General features: G+C 47.4%; 1 protein-coding gene across 3 annotated transcripts; it reads right to left on the bottom strand.

Annotated features, from left to right (window-relative positions):
* Window positions 1-901: 901 nt before the first annotated feature.
* Window positions 902-10,787, bottom strand: LOC120941328 (RNA-binding protein 12B-like). 3 transcript variants are annotated; one of them, XM_040354655.1, is made up of 3 exons: window positions 10,673-10,787; window positions 2,335-3,119; window positions 902-2,286 (listed from the first exon to the last, which is right to left on the bottom strand). In XM_040354655.1, exons 2-3 carry the CDS (start codon window positions 3,101-3,103, stop codon window positions 1,112-1,114), a joined length of 1,944 nt encoding a protein of 647 aa, XP_040210589.1. In that variant the 5' UTR covers window positions 3,104-3,119; window positions 10,673-10,787; the 3' UTR covers window positions 902-1,111. The 3 variants fall into 3 exon arrangements, with proteins under 3 accessions (XP_040210589.1, XP_040210591.1, XP_040210588.1); XM_040354657.1 differs by adding an exon at window positions 6,214-6,263 and having other exon boundaries at window positions 902-3,119; window positions 10,673-10,757; XM_040354654.1 differs by having other exon boundaries at window positions 902-3,119; window positions 10,673-10,783.
* Window positions 10,788-20,410: the final 9,623 nt, after the last annotated feature.

Consider the following 20,410-nt stretch of genomic DNA (forward strand, 5'->3'; position numbering starts at 1 on the left):
ATGCCAAGTCAGCATGCAAGGCATAACACTGTTCAATAGGTTTAAGTACATAATATCCATCTCTGTACTTAATTACCACCAGCTTAACATTAAACACACCAAATTCTTTCATGAGATATACATCTCAGGCGGACTCCTGTATCTAAGAAATGACGATTCAAACTTTCAGCAAGAAAAGTTTGCTGTTCATTGGGAAACTTCACCAATGCTTCCCCAAGCAGACTCCTTTTCTGTCAAAAAACATTCACAGTAGATCACCATGTATTGAAAAACATGACGACATTTCATAGCAGATATTAAGAATTGAAAAGTGGGGAAGATGCCGTCACAACAATCCTAAAGACGTGTCATTTTGCCAAGACTCCTGTAGATTAAGTGAGAATTCCAGTTTGTACCTTTCCAGATCTCTTCATACATTGCAGAGCTTTCCATGCTCTCTTCCTTCACTTAAAATGAATAATAAATGCAGTCTTGCTGACCGTTAAATGGACAATTACATGACCAAACAGAAGTCAAACCATACAAATCCATTTAGGCAGTCTCTAACATTCCTATTGAAAATATGAACACAAGACATGTTTCAATATATAAATTCTGATCTCCCTTTACTGGGTGAAACAATGTGGGCTTTCCAAAAGAATGTTATGTTTTTACAGTTTACTCTAAACTATCCAATGTCTGGACTGGGGATGTGGGGCCTGATCACCTGTCCTACAAATATGAAAGGTAAAAATTCCAAAAAGATTCCTTAATCATAGCGATGTTACAGTAAAGATGCTGGCCTTTCAATTCCAGACTTAAGTATATCAAGAAGTTCCAAAGTCTGCTTCAACTAAAGAGAAAACCGTGCCTACAGATATTTTGCGATGGCATCTTTGCCAATTAAATGCCCAGGCATAGGTATGGACACATAGAACGCTTTAATCAAAAATGGGTATACAACCAATCATGGTCACTATATTTACAGCTTATAAGAATATGGAATGCTCTGATAGTCAATTAAGGGGGGGAAAAAACAAAAAACATCCATCTGTAAAAAAAATTCCCAAGTCTCATTGAAGAATAGTACAGTGGATTACTGAAATATTCAAATCATTTCTTTAGCTTCCCATCAAGCATATGACAAAGATAAGCCGATTTTACGTGTTCCAATGGGCCTCTCATTAAGTTCGTTAACAGCAGCCATGGCCTCATCGTAGTTGTCAAAGTAGGCTGTGGCAAGTCCTGTTGCCATTCCACCGTTGTTATATTTGATTATTACTGACTCACGAGTGATATTATAACCATAGAAAAAATCTAAAATTTCTTCCCTAGTGGCTTTGTATGGCAGATTCTTCATACGTACAATAGCACCTGCTGGCCTGCCTTCCAAACCTTGGCCACTGAATGGTAAAGATTGATAGTAATCAATGTCCCCTTGGCCACCTCTGTCAAATTTTCCAGCAAGTTCATCTTTACCAATAAAATCCAATGGGTTAGAGCCTTGAAATCTTTCTGGAGAACCTCTAAAATCTCCATGGCCATAAGCCAAATCATCACGCAAGGCATAAGGCCGTTCAATAGGATCACGTAAACTGTACTCATCTCTGTACAGGGGTGAATTGGCCAAAACATTTTCCAGTGGTTTATCAACAACAACGCCAAACTCTTTCATCTGTTCATCAGAAATACGTCTCAGGAGGACTTCTGTATCCAAGAATCGTTGGCGATTTAAACTTTCAGCGAGAAAAGCTTGCTGCTCCGTGGGAAACCTCACCAATGCCTCTCCAAGCCCGACTCCGTTGTTGTCAAAAAGCAAGTAAACATCTTCTTCATGCACAGGAAATCCAGTCAAGAATCTCAGAACTTCAACTTTGCTTACATTGAATGGAAAATTCCTCAGGTATACACATCTTTTAACGGGAGGGTGGTCTCTACTTGCATAATTGCCAGTGAAATTTTCCACTTTTGGAGGAGATTGACCTTCAAAGGACTCTATCAAATCCAACATTTCTTTTCGGGGAATGGGATTTAAAATAATTGGCCGACCATTAAAATTGCTTTTGTTCAAAGCTAGGCACCTTTCAAACTGCCGCTCATTTCTTACCATAAGAAAGCCTTCTCTTGTTCTGTTCTGGCGCCTGTCGAGCAAGAACTTTATTTGTGAATCAGGAAGGTCAGACAAACCCAAAAAATTCTTAATATTTTGCTTCTCCACATCATATGATAAATTCTTTAAGTGTATGTAAAGCTGCTGATTTAGTGGCGATCTGGACCTTGTCCTTTGTTTCCTGGGTTGTTTGGGATGTGGTCCACCTGGATGTTTGGGATGTGGTCCACCTGGATGTTTGGGATGTGGTCCACCTGGATGTTTGGGATGTGGTCCACCTGGATGTTTGGGATGTGGTCCACCTACACGCCCACCAGCAGTGATCCACTGCTCTTCAGTTGCCTTCTTAAGAGAGATAAACCTTTCACCAATATACTCATTATCGCGACAAAGGGCTGCATTCGTATCCTTTACACTTCCAAATCTCACATAACCATTTCCACTTTTAAGCCCATTTTTACGGCATTGGAAGAGGACCTCGACCACATCCAGGCCAGCAAAGAACTTCCTGATATCTTCCTCTGCTGCACTGTATGGAAGCCCATACAAAAACATATAAATAGTATCAAAATCTTGGGGATTTTTCGCTTCTCGTCTGTCATACTTTGTTGCATATGCTACATTGTGTTTTGTACCAGCGTTGTCCATACCAGGTTCAGTGGTGCCTTTGACAAACTTTTTTTGGTTGACCCCTTTCTTTGCACCAAATGTATTATTACCAGGTGGTACCGCTGGATGCTTTCTGTTACCTCTACGACTCATTTCCAGAGTATGTTGCATTTCTGCCTTGCTGCTGAGAAAAAGCTGAACGTGTGAAGTCTTAATAACACCACCATTTCGACTCATAGCACGTCTGGCATCTTCATCTGTTGAAAATATAATGAAGGCTTCACCAAGTTTACCACCGATAATGTGCACACCTCCATCAGGGATATTCAGTCCACTGAAGAAATGCCGAATATCAACTGAACCAGCAGTACCAGGAAGCCCCTGTAAGCGGATTACTACTGCCATCCTTTCGAATTTACACCTGCAAACAAAAAAAGTACACAATAATTAAACCCCTTGGTTTAAAACCAAGCATTCCTGCACCTTAGATGGCCTCCCTGAAAGTCTTTTACTCATCTGCATCCAATACAACGAGATATTGCTGGGAAAGCTGCAGAGCCACTTGTCAAAACCCTCTCAGCTGTGCCCTCCATTCAATCTTATGGAGAGTTCATACCCTGTGCTCTAGTCGCGTATGAACTCTCCATAGGAATGAATGTAAGCACAAGCCCAGCAAATAAGATTTTTAACAAGCAGCTGTGAGGTTGTCAGCCATCTCTGGATAAGGTGCAGTTACATTTTAAAGCAATAAAGTGCACGTCTCTTTTTTGCAGCCAAGTTAGGATAATACCTACTTTAAATGTTCCCATTTCCTCAGCATAACTTAAAGTGGATGTAAACCCTATTCATGAAATCTGACCTGGTCACTTGTTATCTGCGTTTACTTATGTCTCTCCAAAGCCCCAAGTCCTGTGTCTTTCTGCTGCTCCATTCCTCAGTTATCAGCATGAGAACTTTTGACAAGCCCTCCGACACAACATAAAATCAGCTGGAAATTTGTGTCAGGGAGGGAACTTATAGATAGATTAGCAGAGAGCTGGAGTACAGCTCTGCAACGTTCTTCCTTCCTCTGCCTAGGTGGGGGGAGGGTTGCCTTTCCTCCAATCAGCTCACACACAGTGTATGCCCAGACTCCCTTCCCACTGCTGAAACAGGAAGAAAAATTTGTGCACTTTCTCAATATAGAAAGGGAAAGACTGTTTCATCCCTGTGTATCATCTGAGGCTGTTCATTTCACTGGGTATAGAAGAAGGTTTACATCCACTTTAAGAAAAAAAAAAAATTAATTATTACCTTCACTGTGGGGACTGTATGTAGCCTCAGCTCCATACAGGATATAGCACTGTGTTCCAGCAGTGGTACAGGGGCTTCCAACAAAAATGAGCCATTCACAGGAAGCTTATTGTCATGATCTCCACCTCAGCCAAAAGGAAGCCTTGTATTCATTCATAAAACACAAAGCTTCTATGTGAATGGCTGAGCAGCGCTCTGCCAAAGCAATTTTATTCTGTGAGCGAGACAGGAAGTTCCCATTCCACTGCTGGAACACAGCGCTGTATACTGTACGTAGATGAGGCCGCACACAATTCATACAGTGCTGATTGCCAATAAGTATTTGAAAGACAGTTTGGACTACCTTCGTCCCAACAAAGCATTTACAAGTTCACCAAAACATCAAGTAATGCTTTAAGGACTCAACGTCTAGCCTTGGCTTCAATGCCTCTCATCATATGCTGTCAGAAAGGCTACCAGGTTATCCCAGCCATATCAGGAAACACATTTTTGATTATTTTCAACATTGCAATCAAAAAACCTAATAGGTGTGCCAATACATCTCCACTCTGTCCAAAACAGGAAAAAAAAAAAAAAAAAAAAAAACGCTTGCAGTCTATTGTAGAGGTCGACCGATATGGGTTTTTCTCTGGCCGATGCTTAGAAAGCGGGGTGGCCGATGGCCGATATACGATGCAGATTTTTGCGGCCGAAATTTTAACCCGGTTTTTATTTTTTTTGACAGGTGGCACTGGTTGGCACTGGCTCGTGGAAAGAGGCACTGATTGGCAGGAGGCACTGGTAGATGGCACCGATTGGCAGGTGGCACTGGCAGGCACTAACAGGTGGTACTGGTTGGCACTGGCAGGTGGCACTAACAGGTGACACTGGCAAGTGGCATTGATTGGCAGGTGGCACTAGATGGCAATAGATGGCACTGGTTGGCATTGAAAGGTGGCACTGGAGGTCAATAGTTAGCACTGGCAGGTGGCACTGGCAGGTTTCACCCCTGATAATGAAACTGCTCTCTGCAGCGCAGTGAAACTATATGGGAAAGAGAGAGGAGCTCACAAATTCAGCGTGATGTCGGAGGTGGGCGGGCCCCAGCAGCTATCCAGCCAATAATCGGTCTGTTAAAGGGGCGGGGCCACATACATGTAGCGGTCCGCCCAGATCTCATCCCATTGGCTGGTGCTGGATAGCTGGGTTCCGCCCACCCCAACCTCACTAATAACAGCTCCCTTCTCTCTCCATAATGTTTGACACACCGCGGCGCTGCTCTGCAGAGAGAGTGTGGAGGAGGAACCCCACGTTCCTTCTCCACACTCTGCTGACACAGGTGTGGGCAGTGTTAAATATCGGCCGATTTCTCCAAAATGGCCAAATATGAACCATGAGTGAACAGAGTGACAGATGAGCTTATCAGTTTACTGCTTCTTCTTTCACTGCTCGGTCCCAAGATGGGGACAGAAAAAAAGAAGCTGCAACAAGAAAAAAAGACCAGGCCTACTCCCCTGCAAGGCTAGGCTGTGGGCAATACAAAATTTCAGGACTGGATAAACTCATCTGAGTATTTAGTGATTTGCCTGGAATTCAATGTTAAAGCAGAGTTCCACCCTGCTTTAACACCCAAAAGTGGAACTTGCGCTTCAAGCACTCCTCCTTTTTTTTCCGGGGGGGGGGGGGCAGTGTGTGTCCTTATTACTGAGACTTCCTGTCCCACTTCCTCCCTCCAGGTCCTCGGCCGCCTAGGCGGCGACTCCTATCGCCCTAGGCGGCCCCTCCATGCCAGCGATCTTCTGGGACACAACACACACCCAGCCGTGAAGACGTAAGCTGTCACGGCCGGGTGCCCACAGCAGATATGATGGCGCCAAGGAGAGAAAAGGGAGATGAGCGGGGCTCCGTGCGGCCACATCGCTGGGCCATGGGACAGGCGAGTGTCCGTTTATTAAAAGTCAGCAGCTATGTTTTTTCTAGCTTCTGCCTTAATAAAAAACGGGTGGAACCCTGCTTTAAGTATATTCTCATTTTCTGGAGGCTCACCCAGGCCATCTTTCCCACCAGGAGACCAAAAAAATGCAACGATCCTATTCTGCTTTCATGGAGCATGTCTATCACTCAGACTGGCAAGCCAAGCAATATCTAAGATTTGTAGAACCTGATTGCAGGATATAAAATGATATAAAATGACCACAAAGAGTCTGTGGAAACTGAAATCAATTCACAAAACATGTACTCACTGAAAATGCACCCCTTTAATTTCTTGAAGATCTTAACACTTTAAGCTTAGCTGTGAAAAAAAAACAACAATGTTTGTTAATTAAAAATGAAATTTAAAGACATAGGAATGGTGCAGGCTAAAGCGAGGGTAACCAATAAAAGCATGCAAACACTTCCTGTAGCAATACTATAGATCTGAAAAAAAAACACCCTAAAGCACGGTTCATACCAATAGGTGTTTTTTTGTTCAACCTGACAGACAGCTCTATTTGGAGCCACTGTACCAACGATCTGATGTTAGTACAGCGATCTCCATTGCTGAGCTGTTGTGCTCTGACAGGGAGATTCCCCCCCCCAGAACACTCAGTCAGCATTCTTAGCCATTGGCTGAAAGCGCTGATCAGGAACCAGGCGACTGCTGGGTTTCCAACATGCTCAGCCAGCTTCTGTCGGACCAGCTAGCATACACGCGGCTCGAATGTCGGACAGTATTTATTGAACCGGACAATATCTCCTGACATTTGGCCTGTGTACGGGGCTTAAAGGCCAAGTTTACCTTTAAGAATAAAATGGGCTATGCAGTCAAGTAAAAGAAAACTGGGGGAAGTGTCCAGTATTGAAGTGGTTAATGTAACTAATACCTGTAGCCCATTTGCAGCACTCCCAAAACTACATATTTATGCTTTCTGTTCTGCTGTAGCAGTAGCTGAGATCAGCATTGCTGCCAAGGTGGAGGATGGAAAGCGAATAATCATCATTATTATTATTATACAGGATTTATATAGCGCCAACAGTTTGCGCAGCGCTTTACATCAGGGAAGACAGTACAGTCACAATACAAATCAATACAGGAGGGATCAGAGGGCCCTGCTCGTTAGAGCTTACAATCATTATTGCCTATAGTTCTACTCCAGGTTTTATCTTCCTAAGTAAGACAAAACTTAGATAGGACTTTCCCTATGCAAGAGCCAACAGGAATGTTAATTGTCCACTTGAATACTGAGCACTGCATTGTGTCACATTACCCAAATCCAGGCTTTCTCAGGTTGTGTGGTAGCAGATCAAGTTAGTAGAGAAGCACAAGGCAGGGGAGTGCTGGCTCTCCTGGATGGTGAGCCCGTTATTCTGGCCAGCATGGGAACAAGCACTGAAGCAAAGCTCAAGTCAAAATGAGAGTGCTTAGGAGCAAGCAGGCTTCTTATTGCAGGAGACATGCAATTTCTTTCTTGCAAAGTTTACCTGCCTGCAGTGTTCAGTAGATTGTACACAGAGCTGTGTGCGCATCGCCCAGCTGACATGTCCCGGCACAGCGCCTATAAGGCGGGGGAAAATGAACTCCTGCGCTCAACAAAGACCAGCACCGAAGAGATGTCAGCATGGGACATTAACCATGAGAAGGAGAGTATTTATTTCCACTTAAACTGCTTGCCTACCGGGGCAATTTTTTTCATTTTTGCACATATTCAAATCTGCATTTTGTTCCTTAGGAATTTACTCAAAACCATTTTTATTTATTTTCATTAAAAATAACACTTTTTTTTGTCATTTAATAGTAATGATATCACAAAGTGGCAAACAAGTCCCCTTGTGATAGTTTTTGGCAAGTGACAGGTACTCTTTGTAGCGACATCAGGGGTCTATTAGACCAGTGGTCATCAACCCTGTCCTCGGGCCTACTAACAGGCCAGGTTTTATGTATTACCTTGGGGAGATGCAGACTAGAATACTGCAATCACTGAGCAGCAAATGATATCAGCTGTGATGTATTTCAGTTATCTTGCAAACCTGGCCTGTTAGTGAGCCTGGGGACAGACAGGGGTGATGACCACTGTATTAGACCCCTTATGTCTCCACTGCCTTCCAAAGCAACCGACAACAGATCGTGCCTGGTTAGCTGCCTGCCTCCCGAGTTTCACCAGCCAGGAAATTATGGTTTTGAAACCAGAAGTGACAAAGTTCTCATTGCTTCCGGGTCATTAAAAAAAAAGAAAAAAAATTCCCACATACACACATTTAAGGTGGATGAGAGAATCCTCTTGCTGGGAAATTGTATTCTGACAGCCAGGAGACTTGCCTGACATCAGAATACAGGACACTTTCACCCCCTTCCTGCCCAGGCCAATTTTCAGCACTGTCACATTTTGAATGACAATTCCACGATCATGCAATACTGTACCCAAACAAAATTTACATTTTTTTGGAGACGGAGCTTTCTTTTGGTGGTAATCATCACGGTTTTATTTTTTATTTTTTGCTAAACAAATGAAAAAAGACCATAAATTTGAGAAACAAAAATGGAAAAATGTTTTTCTCAGTTAGTTCCACCCAAAAATTGAACTTCCGCTTTTTGGAACCCTCACCCCCCCTCCGGTGTCACATTAGGCACCTTTCAGAGGGGAGAGGGTGCAGATACCTGTATAATACAGGCATCTGCACCCACTTCCAGGGAGAGACTCCAATAGAAGTCACTCCACTTCCCGTCCCCCCCCCCCCCCTGCTGCCTTCTGGGAAACACACCGATTCCAAGAGACAGCGGGGACCACTGGGAAAGCATTGCGCTACTCGCGCAGTAGGGAACCGGGCAGTAAAGTCGTAAGGATTCACTTCCTGATTCCCTCACCGAGGATGGCGGCGGGGGCAGCAGAGAGACAAGCAATTGCTCGTCTTCTGCTGCCGACATCGCGGGTGAGCTTCTGGCTTTTAATATTTATTTTTTACGCGGGACCTCCGCTTTAACAAATAATTTTTCTCTTTCACTGATGTGCACCGACAAGGCCGATCTGATGAGAAGGCACCAAGACCCCTTTCACACTGGAGTGGTTTGCAGGCGCTATTGCGCTAAATAGCACCTGCAAACTGACCCCAAACAGCCGCTGCCGTGTCTCCAGTGTGAAAGCCCCCATGGTTTTCACACTGGAACGGTGCACTAGCAGCACGGTAAAAAGTCCTGCGGTGGTTTTTAACCCTCTCGGCCACTAGCGGGGGTAAAACCTCCCCGCTAGTGCCCGAAGAGCGCCACGAAATTGGCGGTAAAGTGCCGCTTTACCGCTGACACACCTCCCGCCCCAGTGTGAAAGGGGACTAATATGCAGCACTAATTATCTGTGTGCATGTCCCCACTGAGGAAAGCCGCTTATTGGCTCTCCTCGCACGGACAGCACAAGGAGAGGCATGCCGATAACTGGCACATGATTAGCTGTGATTGGACACAGCTGATCACAAGGTAAAGAGCCTACGTTGTAGGGACACACCGCACCACGGATCGCACGAATAGCCCATTTATGAAGGATGTCCACTGAAAACGGTAAAGCCACTGTTCTGACAAAATGCTGAACCTGGCAGAACGAGCAACCCATGGCATCAGCTTCATCTCCAAACCGCACGCACTGCGTCATACATGCCTTCAGCAGCTGACGTCGGTGCACACAGGAATTTCCCTGTCAAAATCCTCGACCGACGATATTGCGCACGCCAAATAAACACTTATGAAATGTACGTTGCCAACAGTCTACTCAGCCAAAGTAACTACCCGCGCGTGCACTCCACAAAAACCATGGTGCAGTCAGTGGATTGATTGTCTGCATATCAGATTCACAAATGACTATGAATTCATTCCATTTGTTTAAATCTATATTAATTCATAGACGTTTGTGAATCCGCTATGCAGACAATCAAATCCACGGACTGCACCATCGTTTTTGTGGAGTGCATGCAGCTACTGGTTGGCAGAGTAGCCGAGTAGATTGTTAGCAACCTAGATTTCATAAGTGTTTACTTTTTGTATTGAACGTTTTTTCAGAACACCCCCGCCTGGCCAATCTGCTATAGGCCGGACAGGAAGTTTGTTAAAATGATCAGCGCTGTGGGCTCACTGAGAGGAAATTGTAAAAAAATTAAAACACACAGAGCCCATACATGGGTCAGAACTTGGCTGCTCCCAGCTGAACAGCACGAATTCTGGTCCATTTATGGGCGAACTGACTCCTATAACTACAGAGTATCTTGTGTTGCCCTTGGCAACTGCACAGAACAGTGTGAGCTTCTGAGGGGAAGGGTAGTGAGCCTGAAATCCCCATTCACATCAGTGCGTTCTGCAAGCGCCCCCAGAATGCGCCTCACAGCGACAACACAAGGAAACGTGCGTTATGTCCCACAGCAAACCTGAGGTAAAAAAAGAAAGCGCGGGACATATGTTTCGTGTGCCCGTCATGATTAGGACGGTCCATTCAACTGAATAGGTTGCCTTTTGCTGGCGCACAAAAAAAAAAAACACGTTAGCACAACCCACATGTGTGAACGAGACCTTCTTCCATACCGCGTGTGCAGCACAGGCTCGATTTACGGCAAAGCCAAGACTAAAACTGAAGCACACATCCTCCATTCATGTGAGACGCGGCGAAGGACCAACATGGCGCCATCCTTCCTCCATCTTCACTTATCACAGCACGGAGCCAACCCTTCCATCACCTACATACTTACCACACACCGACACGGCTCCACCACCTCACCGACTTCCGACTTCTCTCCGTACCAAAATGGCGCCCGGGAGCTTCCTCTACGGAACCGCCTAGAATCCTGAGAGGCCGCCCTCCAACGTCACCGCTATACTGCGCATGCGCCTGTCGGTCATAGACAATAGGCTGTCCAAGAGCAGCCATCTTAGAGGCAGGCATCGGAGCTGCCAATATAGACAATAGGTGTCTCAAGGGCGGCCATCTTAGAGGCGGGCGCTGGGGGTTCGACTCTAGAGGCAATAGGTGGTTCATGGGTGGCCATCTTAGAAGCGGGCACTGGCGATTCCTTTACAAACAATAGGCGGTCCAAGGGCATCTTAGAGGCAGGTGTTCTGTCAGAATAGGCGCGACTGAATTCTCCATTACATACAAAAAGGTGGTCAAAGGGCAGCCATCTTAGAAACGGTCACCTGTGGCACGTTACAATTGGCGCATTTTTCTCTGCCTGGTGAAACTCAACCTGCCAGGCTGCCACCAGGTGTCCTTGTGAATCATGGTGGCTTGTGAGGTTATCCCTACTGTACAACACATAGCTAGGTTTACACCTGCATATCTCCCACAACTGTCCCTGATTTGGAAAAAGTCCCTCTTTCCTCCTCATTTATCCTTCATTTTAGTCTGATCTATATAGTTGTATATAAAATACACTTTTTATCTTTCAAAAAAGTTTCCCAGTGCTAAACCTTTCATCGAATTTCTAAATTGCTGCATTTGTAAATTTCAACAGCCAATATAAAGGAATAGTAGTGGCAAAAAAAAGCACTTGTGGGTCTAAAGCGGAGTTCCACCCAAAAGTGGAACTTCCGCTTAATCCACTCCTCACCCCCTTACATGCCACATTTGGCATGTCATTTTTTTGGGGGGGAGTGGGGGCTTCAGAAGGAGTGGGACTTCCTGTCCCACTTCCTCCCTCCGCCGAGGGGCTGCTAAGGCGAATAGTCAGATCGCCTTTCTGCAGCCCCTCCCTGTAGGCGATCGCCTGGGACACGTGACAGGTCCCAGACGATCGCCTGTCCAATCGCATGGCGCAGCGTCGCTCGCCCATGCGCAGTGGGTGCCCGGTCATGAAGCCAAAAGCTGTCACGGCCGGGTGCCCACACTTGGAATGAAGACGCTGGTCGGAGAGGGGGGAGAGGAGCGGAACCCCGGCCGGCACGTCGCTGGAACATGGAGCAGGTGAGTGTATGTGTAGTGCCCCCTTACTTCCAGTATGGGCACTACGCTGAAGTTAGTGGGGAATGGGAGAGTTATTCTTGCTCCCATTCACAATTTGTCAAATTTTGGCTGCTGTCATTCCAGAAATGTCCTGTAGGTCAGCCTGCGCTCCAGGGGTGTTGTTTTCACCCCTGGGTGACAGGTGGCGCTAGAGGGGTTCTGGCAGAGCAATTTTCCCCAGCAGCCAATTAGAGGAGTTTTACCTCGCGGGGCATGCTGGGGGAGAGTATATCTGTGGCAGACGCCATCTTTATTGGTTCTTCCCGCAGGTTCCAGGTGCGGCATCCACCTTTAGGGTGCGCGAATCCAACGGACCCCGGTGATGGCCTTCCAGGCCGGGGTAAAATGCTACGTGGAGCTCCATGTTGCTGAGAGGGGCCCCAGTAGGGTTGCCACCTGTCCGGTTTTCACCCGTACAGTCCGGGTTTGGACACATGTGCCCGGTTTTCAAGCCGCCTGAAACCTGAAAGCACATATAGCAGCAGTTCAACCAGTGGAGCGGCGCATCCCGATTCCCGCGCCCGCCATCGGTGTTACACATAATCATATATTACTGCCTGTGCGCTCCGCCTCCGAACCAAGCTCAGCGGTGGGCAGCAGGCGTACCTATTCAGCCTGTGATTGGCTGAATAGGTCACGTGCGTGCGGGCGGACACGAGGGTCATGTGGAGGCGGGGCCAGATTGTAGGTGATCGCGGCCACCTGGAGTCCCGCCTCCTTGCCTGGCGTGTGCTTTGCTGTCTCCTCGAGTTCTCACTGAGGTATCTTTCTCATCTGCCCTCTCACCCCCCTCTGTCAGCTTGCCGGTCACTGTCAGCTACCCCCTCATTGTAAGCCACCCCTCCTCTGTAATCCACCCCCTGTAAACCACCCCTCCTCTGTAATCCACCCCCCTGTAAACCACCCCTCCTCTGTAAACCACCCCTCCTCTGTAAACCCCACCTCCTCTGTAAACCCCCCCTCCTCTGTAATCCACCCCCCTGTAAACCACCCCTCCTCTGTAAACCACCCCTCCTCTGTAAGACACCCCTCCTCTGTAATCCACCCCCCCTGTAAACCACCCCTCCTCTGTAATCATAGGCGGCTCTTTAATTAGGCAAATTAGGCGATCGCCTAAGGCCTCGCACTCACAGGGGCCTCGCAGCCGCCTAACTTGCCCAAAGCATTACCCCAGTTTTGAGGGACAGGGGACCTTAATGCTGCTGTGCTCAGGCAGCGTTATGAGAGCTGACTCAGGAGCGGGGCCGCCAGCGTCCCTAACAACCAGTGAATATCGATGACACCACCCCTGTGACGTCAATGACACAGAATGCCCTCAATATCGTCACAAGGGGCAGGTTCACCAGATGATATCACGGGTGCTCCGGCCCCTTAGTCATTAAAGAGCAGGATCTGGGGCCACCTTGTTAAATAGGGCTTCCAGATTCCAATAAGCCCCCTGCCCGTAGACCCCCACAGTTGTGGGGAAGAGACTCTTGTCCTTGAATTATTTTTCCCATCATGGGCGTGAGTGGGGTCCCATGTCAATTTTTGCCTATGGCCTCACAAAGCCTAGAGCCGCCTCTGTCTGTAATCCACCCCCCTGTAAACCACCCCTCCTCTGTAATCCACCCCTCCTCTGTAACCCACCCCCCCCCCTGTAAACCACCCCTCCTCTGTAAACCACCCCCCCTGTAAACCACCCCTCCTCTGTAATCCACCCCCCTGTAAACCACCCCTCCTCTGTAATCCACCCCCCTGTAAACCACCCCTCCTCTGTAAGCCACCCCTCCTCTGTAAGCCACCCCTCCTCTGTAATCCACCCCCCTGTAAACCACCCCTCCTCTGTAAGCCACCCCTCCTCTGTAAGCAACCCCCTGTAATCCACCCCCCCCCTGTAACCCACCCCTCCTCTGTAACCCACCCCCCTGTAAACCACCCCTCCTCTGTAAACCACCCCTCCTCTGTAATCCACCCCCTGTAAACCACTCCTCCTCTGTAATCCACCCCCCCTGTAAACCACTTCTCCTCTGTAATCCACCCCCCCCTAAAAAACTCCCCTCCTCTGTAATCCACCCCCTGTAAGCCACCCCTCTGTAAACCACCCCTCCTCTGTAATCCACCCCCCCTGTAAACCACCCCTCCTCTGTAAACCACCCCTCCCCTCCTCTGTAAACCACCCCTCCTCTGTAAACCACCCCTCCTCTGTAATCCACCCCTCCTCTGTAATCCACCCCCTCTGTAATCCACCCCCCTGTAAACCACCCCTCCTCTGTAATCCACCCCCCTGTAAACCACTCCTCCTCTGTAAACCACCCCCCTGTAAGCCACCCCTCCTCTGTAATCCACCCCCCCTGTAAACCACCCCTCCTCTGTAATCCACCCCCTGTAAACCACCCCTCCTCTGTAATCCACCCCCCCTGTAAACCACCCCTTCTCTGTAATCCACCCCCCCTGTAAGCCACCCCTCCTCTATAAGCCACCCCTCCTCTGTTGGCTACTCCCTCTCTGTCAGCTACACCCCCTGTAAACCACCCCCTCTCTTACCACCTTTCTCTCTCTCCCACCCCTCCCCTCTCTCTCACACCCCAATCCCCTCCCCCCTCTCTCTCACACCCCAATCCCCACCCCCCTCTGTAAACCACTTCCCCATCTGTCAGCTACCCTCTCATTGTCAGCCACCCCTCTGTCGGCTACCCCCCCTCTGTCGGCTACCCCCCCCTGTCGGCTACCCCCCCTCTCTGTCGGCTACTCGCCCCCTCTGTTGGTTAATCCCCCCTCTGTCGGTTAATCCCCCCCTTTGTCGGCTGCTATCCCCCTCTGTCAGCTACTCCCTTTCAGTCAGCTACTCCCCGCCTCTGTCAGCTACACCCCCTGTAAGCCACCCCCTCTCTTACCACCTTTCTCTCTCACCCCCTCCCTCTTAGCCCCCTTCTCTCTCCCCCTCTTACACCCCAATACCCTCCTCCCCCTCTTACACCCCAATCCCCTCCTCCCCCTCTCACACCCCAATCCCCTCCTCCCCCTCTCACACCCCAACCTCTTTCTCACCCCCCTCTCTCTCCTGCCTCCTCATCCCCTTACCTCCTCCTCACATCCTTTCTCACCTACCTCTTTTCCCCCCTCAGGGGGCAAGAGCCCCATGATTTCTAACAGCGGCCCTGTGAGTGAGAGCACAAGTTCAGATGTGTTTTTGATTCCTGTGTCCTGCCGACACACTGGGCACAGCGATGCAGCACCTGCCTCTACTTTGCCTTCTCTCCAAGCATCCCCACACAATGGAAGGAAAGAATTAAAATGGCACTACAGTAGAGCAGCTTCGCTCCATCCCTAAACTACGGCTCCCACACTTCCTGCCTCGAAACAGCTCTCGGTAAGGCAGTCTAATGTGGGTCTTTAGGGGCAGGGGACACTGGTGGTGGGGGGGTTCCCTGATCTAATAAAGGTCTCTATGGGGGGGGGGGGGGTACTAATATAAGGGGACCTAATGGGGATCCTCTATGGAGAACCTCTAAATTATGGAGGGCACCCAAAGATGTCCCAGGTCTTTACAATCCTACAGTGTATACTACAAAAAAAATTGCCATGTACCACTAAAGTGTTCGGGTTTGGCTTGAAGAAAAGGTGGCAACCCTAGGCGGGAAAAAAAGGTAACAGCTGGAGGCGGAGCCTAATGCTCCGCCTACCCTCCTCTGTGTCTACTGCGCAGCAGGCATCATCTTCTCCCACAGGCCAGGAGCGGGGGTTTCTGTGACGAGAAAAAGAAGGGGGACCCTGCCCTCTCTGAGCGGCCGGCATCATCTCCCCCAGGCCAGGAGCGGGGGTCTGAGACTGACACCACCACCACCAGAAAAAGAAGGGGAACCCCCAGGCAGCACAGCCAGCAGGGATTACGCACTAGTGCAGCCTAGCAGGTACCTCTTGAAGATGATTGATGATCATGCAGCAAGCAGCCAGTTAAATATTATAGTGCTAAATATGAATTATATATGCATAGCAGCCATGGTCTAGGGCAGTGGTCTCAAAGTACCATTTGCGGCCCGCGGACCAGTTATAAATGGCCCGCAGGCAGGGTGGAAGTGAGGGGAGCAAAAAAAAAAAATTTTTTTTTTTTTTTTTTTTTTTTGAGCTGGAGCCATCTGGTGGTGAGCCGTTGATATTACAAGTTATTACCACCAGATGTGAGCTGGCGCCATCTGGTGGTGGCCGTTGGTATTACAAGTTAAGCATTACAAGTTAAACAGCAATTCTAATGTCATTTTACACTATTTTCACTGCCATCTTCTTCCCTCTAATTAGAACCCCCAAACATTATATATATTTTTTATCCTAACACCCTAGAGAATAAAATAGCGATTGTTGCAATACTTTCTGTTACGCCGTATTTGCGCAGCGGTCTTACAAGCGCACTTTTTTGGGAAAAAATTACACTTTTTTTAATTAAAAAATAAGACAACAGTAAAGTTATCCCCATTTTTTTTAATATTATGAAAGATAATGTTATGCCGAGTAAATTCATACCCAACATGTCACGCTTCAAAATTGTGTCCGCTTGTGGAATGCTGACAAACTTTTTTACCCTTTAAAATCTTCATAGGCGACGTTTAAAAAAATCTACAGGTTGCATGTTTTAAGTTACAGAGGAGCTAGAATTATTGCTCTCACTCTACCAATCGCGGCGATACCTCACATGTGTGGTTTGAACACTGTTTACATATGCGGGCGCTGCTCACATATGTGTTCGCTTCTGCGCGCAAGCTCGTCGGGACGGGGTGCGTTTTCTGGCTCCTAACTTTTTTAGCTGGCTCCTAGATTCCAAGCAAATTTGTCAAACCCTGACCTACACCAGTGCTGGTGGTAATAATGCGCTCGCTGACACCAGTGCTGGTGGTAATAATGCGCTCGCTGACACCAGTGCTGGGGGTTAATAATGTGTTCGCTGACACCAGTACTGTTGTTTTTGAAGTTTGAAAGTTTGCATGCGGCCCCCCATGGCATATGAAAACTTGTCTTGTGGCCCTCAGGTAATTTGAGTTTGAGACCCCTGGTCTAGGGGAATCGGCTATTTGTTTTAAAATATGATCCGTACTTACCCGTTTTCGAGATGCATCTTCTCCGTCGCTTCCGGGTATTGGTCTTCGGGAGCGGGCGTTCCTTCTTGATTGACAGTCTTCCGAGAGGCTTCCGACGGTCGCATCCATCGCGTCTAGGGTTGCCACCTCATCCCTTTAAAAAGGAACACATCTGAATTACACAGATTCTGAGGCTAATTTAATGCAGATAAGGCACCAAGTGAGTTTAATTACCACCTTGTATTGGGTGGACTCCTGCGCTGTGTAGGATATGGTTGAAGGAGAGTGGGCCGGATGGGTGACAATGGGGTGAATGGACGTGGGTACTGCAGCAAACAACAGGGGTGTTGTCCTCTCAAGACATTCTATCACTCTTATTTGAGCCTTGCTCATTTTATATGTTGATTTTCTCCATTCACCTCAAAAGTTCATTTGTTTGAATTATTCACTTATTAGTGATAAGGCTTCTCTGTGTTTCTCGCCACACCTTTCAGGCCAGACCACACCTATTTCCTTTTCATTGTGGGTCACATTTACTGTGTTTATACATTCATTATTTCACTGACCTACGGACTTCCGCTCACTCACCCCCCCCCTTGCCACTTCCCCAGTCCAGGTTTCCCACAGCGCAGACACTTTCACACTTTACACATCTTAATTACCACCTTAATCAGCCACAGAACCTGTGTAATTCAGATGTGTTCCTTTTTAAAGGGATGAGGTGGCAACCCTAATCGCGTCACTCGTAGCCGAAAGAAGCCGAACGTCGGTGCGGCTCTATACTGCGCCTGCGCACCGACGTTCGGCTTCTTTCGAAAAATCGTGACGCGAAGGATGCGACCGTCGGAAGCCTCTCGGAAGACTGTCAATCAAGAAGGAACGCCCATTCCCGCAGCCCATACCCGGAAGCGACGAAGAAGATGCATCTCGTAAACGGGTAAGTACGGATCATATTTTAAAACCAATAGCCGAATCCCCTAGAGAAAACGAGCAGGAATCTAAGGGGGAAATGTGCTCTCTAACGGTGAACCTCCGCTTTAAGGCCCTATTCAGACCTGAGCATAGCGCTTTCAGGCAGAAAGTCGCGCAAATTTACAGAGACTTTGGAGCGATTTTTGCTGCGTTTTATACCGTGTTTTGCCACGATGTACAGGTCAAAAGGTCACCAATGTAAAAACGCCCAAATTTGCCTTAGAACTTGTTTGAGCTTCAGGCGTTTTGGAGCTTCTGGCTTCAGGCGTTTTGGAGTGGAGATGTGAACCATCTCCATAGAGAATAGTTTTTTTCCCCTCCAGCGTTTTGTAGCTTCAGGCTTTAAGCTAATCGGTGATCGATTCTGAAGCGAATCCTAGGCATGCCCGACGTACAGCTACGACGCCTCGCCCAGTATAACTGCGGCAGCTGGTCTGGAACCCATTAAAGGCAAAATGACTTTTTGTTTACTTTTAAGTGTAAATGTGAGATCTGCGGTCTTTTTGACCCCAGATCTCGCAATAAAGAGGCCTTGCTTATTTCTATTACAATGGATGTTTACATTCCTTGTAATAGGAATAAAAGTGATCAAAATGTTTTTAAACACTTCAGCCCTTGAAGGATTTGTCCCCTTAACTACTTTCCGACCAGCAGCCGCAGGCTCCCCCGGCACGCGCCCCCCGCACAAGCGCCCTCCACTCGCCCCTGGTCCCGTCGCGTGTGCGATCACCGCTAGGCACCCGCGATCGCTCGTTACAGAGCGAGAACCGGGAGCTGTGTGTGTAAACACACAGCTCCCGGGCCTGTCAGGGGGAGAAATGCCTGACCGTCTGTTCATACAATGTATGAACAGCGATCAGTCATTTCCCCTAGTCAGTCCCACCCCCCCTTCAGTTAGAACACACACAGGGAACATAATTAACCCCTTCCTCGCCCCCTAGTGTTAAGCCCTTCCCTGCCAGTGGCATTTTTATAGTAATCAATGCATTTTTATAGCACTGATCGCTATAAAAATGCCAATGGTCCCAAAAATGTGTCAAAAGTGTCTGAAGTGTCCGCCATAAGGTCGCAGTAGCGATAAAAATCGCTGATCGCTGCCATTACTAGTAAAAAAAAAAATATTAATAAAAATGCCATAAAACTATGCCCTATTTTGTAGACGCTATAACTTTTGCGCAAACCAATCAATAAACGCTTATTGCGATTTTTTTACGAAAAATATGTAGAAGAATACGTATCAGCCTAATCTGAGGAAAAAAATAGTTTTTTTTTATATCTTTGGGGATATTTATTACAGCAAAAGGTATTCTTTTTTTTTTTCAAAATTGTCGCTCTATTTTTGTTTATAGCGCAAAAAATAAAAACCGCAGAGGTGATCAAATGCCACCAAAAGAAAGTTCTATTTGTGGAAAAAAAAGGACAATTTTGTTTAGGAGCCACGTCGCACGACCGCGCAATTGTCAGCATTGACCAGCAATATGGTTCGGGCCTGTAGTGGTTAATGACTGGGCCCGTTTTTGTGATATGACCTTGCATAGCTTTAACTGACAATTGCAATTAGAGTTTTTTTTTGGTGGTATTTGATTACTTCTGCATTTTTTATTTCTTGCACTAAAAACAAAAAAAGACCGACAATTTTGAAGAAAAAAAAAATATTTTTTTTTTACTTTTTGCTATAATAAACATCCCACATGTAAAAAAAAAAGAAATAAAAAAAGTCTTCATCAGTTTAGGCCAATATGTATTCTTCTACGGCCCCTTTCACAATGGGGCGGTGGGGGCGTCGGCGGTAAAGCGCCGCTATTTTTAGCGGCACTTTACCGTCATATTTGCGGGGGGTATTCGGCCGCTAGCAGGGTGCTTTTAACCCCCGTTTTCGTCCAAGAAAATAGATAAAACCACCTCAAAGGCCATTGATTTCAATTTGAAGGAGCGGTGGAAGAGTGGTATACACACCGCTCCTTCACCTCTCAAAAGATGCTGCTAGCAGGACTTTTTTTTACCATCCTGCTAGCTCAAAATAGCCACTGATTACTGTATACATGTCACTGGTAAGGAGGGGTTAACACTAGGGGGTGATCAAGGGGCTAACTGTGTTCCCAGGGTGTTTTCTAACTGTAGGGGGATGGGCTACCTAGGACATGACAGAGATGGCTGTTTCCGATGACTGGGAACAGAAAATCATTGACATGTCACTAGGCAGATAAGGAATTGCCAAAAGTTCCCTGTTCTGCCTCTGTACACCGTGATCGCGGGAGTCGTTGGTGGACCTCGAGTCTGCAGCACCCGCCCGCTAGCCTCCATGCACAGAGCGGCATACACCAACGGCGGTTTGCGCAGGAGAGCCAACCTGCCACAGTATAATGACAGCGGCTGGTCGGCAAGAGGTTAAAAGGGACAGTGTAAAAAGTAAAATAAATAAGGAAAATAAATTTCAAGAGCCTCGTCCCTCCGAGCTCACGTAC

This window comes from Rana temporaria, chromosome 5, assembly GCF_905171775.1.
Source record: "Rana temporaria chromosome 5, aRanTem1.1, whole genome shotgun sequence".
NCBI lineage: Eukaryota > Metazoa > Chordata > Amphibia > Anura > Ranidae > Rana > Rana temporaria.

Bases quoted from the DNA above. Each gene is read 5' to 3' on its own strand.
- LOC120941328 (XM_040354654.1), bottom strand. From the start codon at position 3,103: ATGGCAGTAGTAATCCGCTTACAGGGGCTTCCTGGTACTGCTGGTTCA.